The 2,939-nt window shown below is 35.3% G+C and overlaps 1 protein-coding gene across 1 annotated transcript; it reads left to right on the forward strand.

Moving 5' to 3' along the window:
* The first annotated feature begins 519 nt into the window (after positions 1–519).
* LOC107134821 (UBX domain-containing protein 2A-like) lies at positions 520–2,559 on the forward strand. Its single transcript, XM_015476848.2, has 2 exons — positions 520–734; positions 2,277–2,559. The coding sequence occupies exons 1-2, from the start codon at positions 535–537 to the stop codon at positions 2,437–2,439; spliced, it is 363 nt and encodes a 120-aa protein (XP_015332334.1). The 5' UTR covers positions 520–534; the 3' UTR covers positions 2,440–2,559.
* The last annotated feature ends 380 nt before the right edge of the window (positions 2,560–2,939 follow it).

Here is a 2,939-nt window from a genome sequence, read left to right on the forward strand (position 1 = left end):
TATGTGCCATAACATTGTTAACATCAAAAAAGATATTTGTGTTTTTTTACCAGACATTGTTCCTGGGATCGGAATATATTTATGAATAAAACAGATGTCGTCCCTGCTGTCCTGTAGCTTATGTGGTTCAAAAGAGGCATTTGGGGGGGCTGGGGTTGTGGCTCAGCAGTAGAGCGCTCGCCTAGCATGTATGAGACACTGAGTTCAACCCTCAGCACAACATAAAAAGATAGAGGCATTTGGTATGTTAGACAAAGCCCAGACTTTAGTTCAAGTCCTGTTACTTAAATACATTTAGTTATTTAATTATAGAGAATATATTATGCTTCTTTGTTATACATATTGTCCAATATTTATTTTTTAGTTGTAGTTGGACACAATACCTTTATTTTATTTTATTTATTTATTTTTATGTGGTGCTGAGGATCGAACCCAGGGCCTCTCACATGCTTGCTAGGAGAGCGTTGTATCGCTGAGCCACAACCTCAGCCCTGTCCAATTCTTTTACATAAAATATTTTGGCATAAAAACAGAATGTTTTTCAGAGAACGAAAAGGCACTGGAAGCTTTATCATTTTGTTTTCTTGCCTTCCAAGGGAGTTACCTTCAGAATTACAAGGAATTTTTGATAAAGAAGAGGTGGATGTTAAAGTTGAAGATAAGAAAAGTGAACTTTGTCTGTCTACAAAGCCTGTGTTCCAACCCTTCTCAGGACAGGGTCACAGACTGGGAAGGTAAGTGTGTCTATTATCTGCCTTTGCCATAAGCAGAGGCTTGACTAATATTGATTTTGACATTATTTTACACATGTAGACACATGTATATAGATTACCATTTCTCCTACTAGAAATGAGTTTTTTATGTGAGTTTTTATGGAGATTCCTAAGTCACATTTACTTTAGTGATATTAAAATAGGCTGGCACTAATCACAGAGACTTTTCCTAGTTTTATCAGGTCAAAAGAGCCTGGCCTATTTAGGACAAAATTGTATAAATCATTTACTCTCCCTTTTACCACCAAGCTTTGCCATTAGTGCTACAGAGTACCTATGCTAACTTTTCAATATTACAGTTCTATTTTTTCCCCAGTACTGAAAAAGAAAATTTAAAGAAAAGAAAGCTAGGCACAATAGCACTCACTTATAATCCCAGCTACTCAGGAGACTAAGGCAAGGGAATCAGAAGTTCAAGGGCAGCTTGGGCAATTTAGCAAGACCCTGTCTCACAATAAAAAGGGTTGGGGATATAACTTAGTAGTGGAGTGCACCTGTGTTCAATCCATAGTGCTGCCCAAAAAAAGAAAAAAGAAAAAGTCTGATAACGTTAATATTGACGTCAGAGCCTTTAATTATTTCAGTTTTCCATTTTTATCATATCTAACTATGCCTTATGATGGAATTACTACAGTTAAATATGGGATCACTTTGGTTTTTATGAATTCTCATATTTTAATTATCAAGGTTGGTAAAATGCACTCTGGGCGCGCTGGCTCACGCCTATAATCCCAGCAGTTTGGGAGGCTGAGTAAAGAGAATCGTGAGTTCAAAGCCAGCCCCAGCAAGTTAGTGAATGTATCTCAGAATAAAAAATAAAAAGTGCTGGAAATGTAGCTTACTGGTAAAGCACCCCTGGGGTCAGTCCTACCAAACAAAACAAAAATGGTAAAGTGCATACATATTCATTCATACATAGAAAAATATCTAGATGTGTCTTTCAAAATACTCTGTTTCCTTTTCCTTTATAACCCAAGAACTATATCTATAGAGAACTTGTAATTTCTTTTACAAATTTATCCTAGGCAGTAGGTAAAGCTAAAGTCTATAGATACATCAACCCTGTAAAATTACCTATACTGTAAAGCACTATTCAAATAATACTAGCAGCAGTTTATTTATATAGCACTCTTTTTTTTATTTTTTTTTTATAATTTTTTTTTTTTAAATTTATTTATTTTTTTAGTTTTCGGCGGACACAACATCTTTGTTTGTATGTGGTGCTGAGGCTCGAACCCGGGCCGCACGCATGCCAGGCGAGCACGCTACCGCTTGAGCCACATCCCCAGCCCCTTATATAGCACTCTTTAAGCTTACATATTAATTAAATATTCATAATTTCATTAGATTCTTAGAATCATTATATATTATGGTCATAATTAGTATATGTTTATGTTGTTATTAGGGAAATAGTTAATGACTTATAGTTAAAGTCTTTCTAAAAGTAAAGTTTTTATAGTAATGAAAAACTTGTGTCTGACTTTGTTGTCTGGATTTTCTTAGTGCCACACCAAAAATTGTTTCTAAAGCAAAGAGTATTGAAGTTGAAAATAAAAATAATTTGTCTACTGTTTCACTGAACAACTTGGAGCCCATCACTAATATACAGATCTGGTTAGCCAATGGGAAAAGGATTGTCCAGAAATTCAATACATCTCATAGGTGAGTCTTCCGGGTCAGTATTTGCCTGATTTTTTTTTTTTCCAAATTTAAATTTCATTTCTTTTAAGATTAGTCAACAGTAATTTTTAAGAACTAATGAAGGGTTTTTGTTGTTGTTGTTGTTGTTGTTTTTTGCAGTTGGACACAGTACTTTTATTTTATTTACTTATTTTTATGTGGTATTGAGGATCAATCCCAGGGCCTTGCACATGCTAGGCGAGCACTCTACCACTGAGCCACAATCCCAGCCCCCTAATGAAGGATTTTAATGAATAGTCTTCCAAATTTAATATGTCAAGACAAAGGAAACTGTTGGACATTAATAAAATACTTTTAATTTGTTTTAAGAATTTTCATGGGCTGGAGATGTGGCTCAAGCGGTAGCGCGCTCGCCTGGCATGCATGCGGCCTGGGTTCGATCCTCAGCACCACATACAAACAAAGATGTTGTGTCCACCAAAAACTAAAAAATAAATATTAAAAAAAATTCTCTCTCTCTCTCTA

Source organism: Marmota marmota, unplaced genomic scaffold (genome assembly GCF_001458135.2).
Source record: "Marmota marmota marmota unplaced genomic scaffold, marMar, whole genome shotgun sequence".
Classification (NCBI taxonomy): domain Eukaryota; kingdom Metazoa; phylum Chordata; class Mammalia; order Rodentia; family Sciuridae; genus Marmota; species Marmota marmota.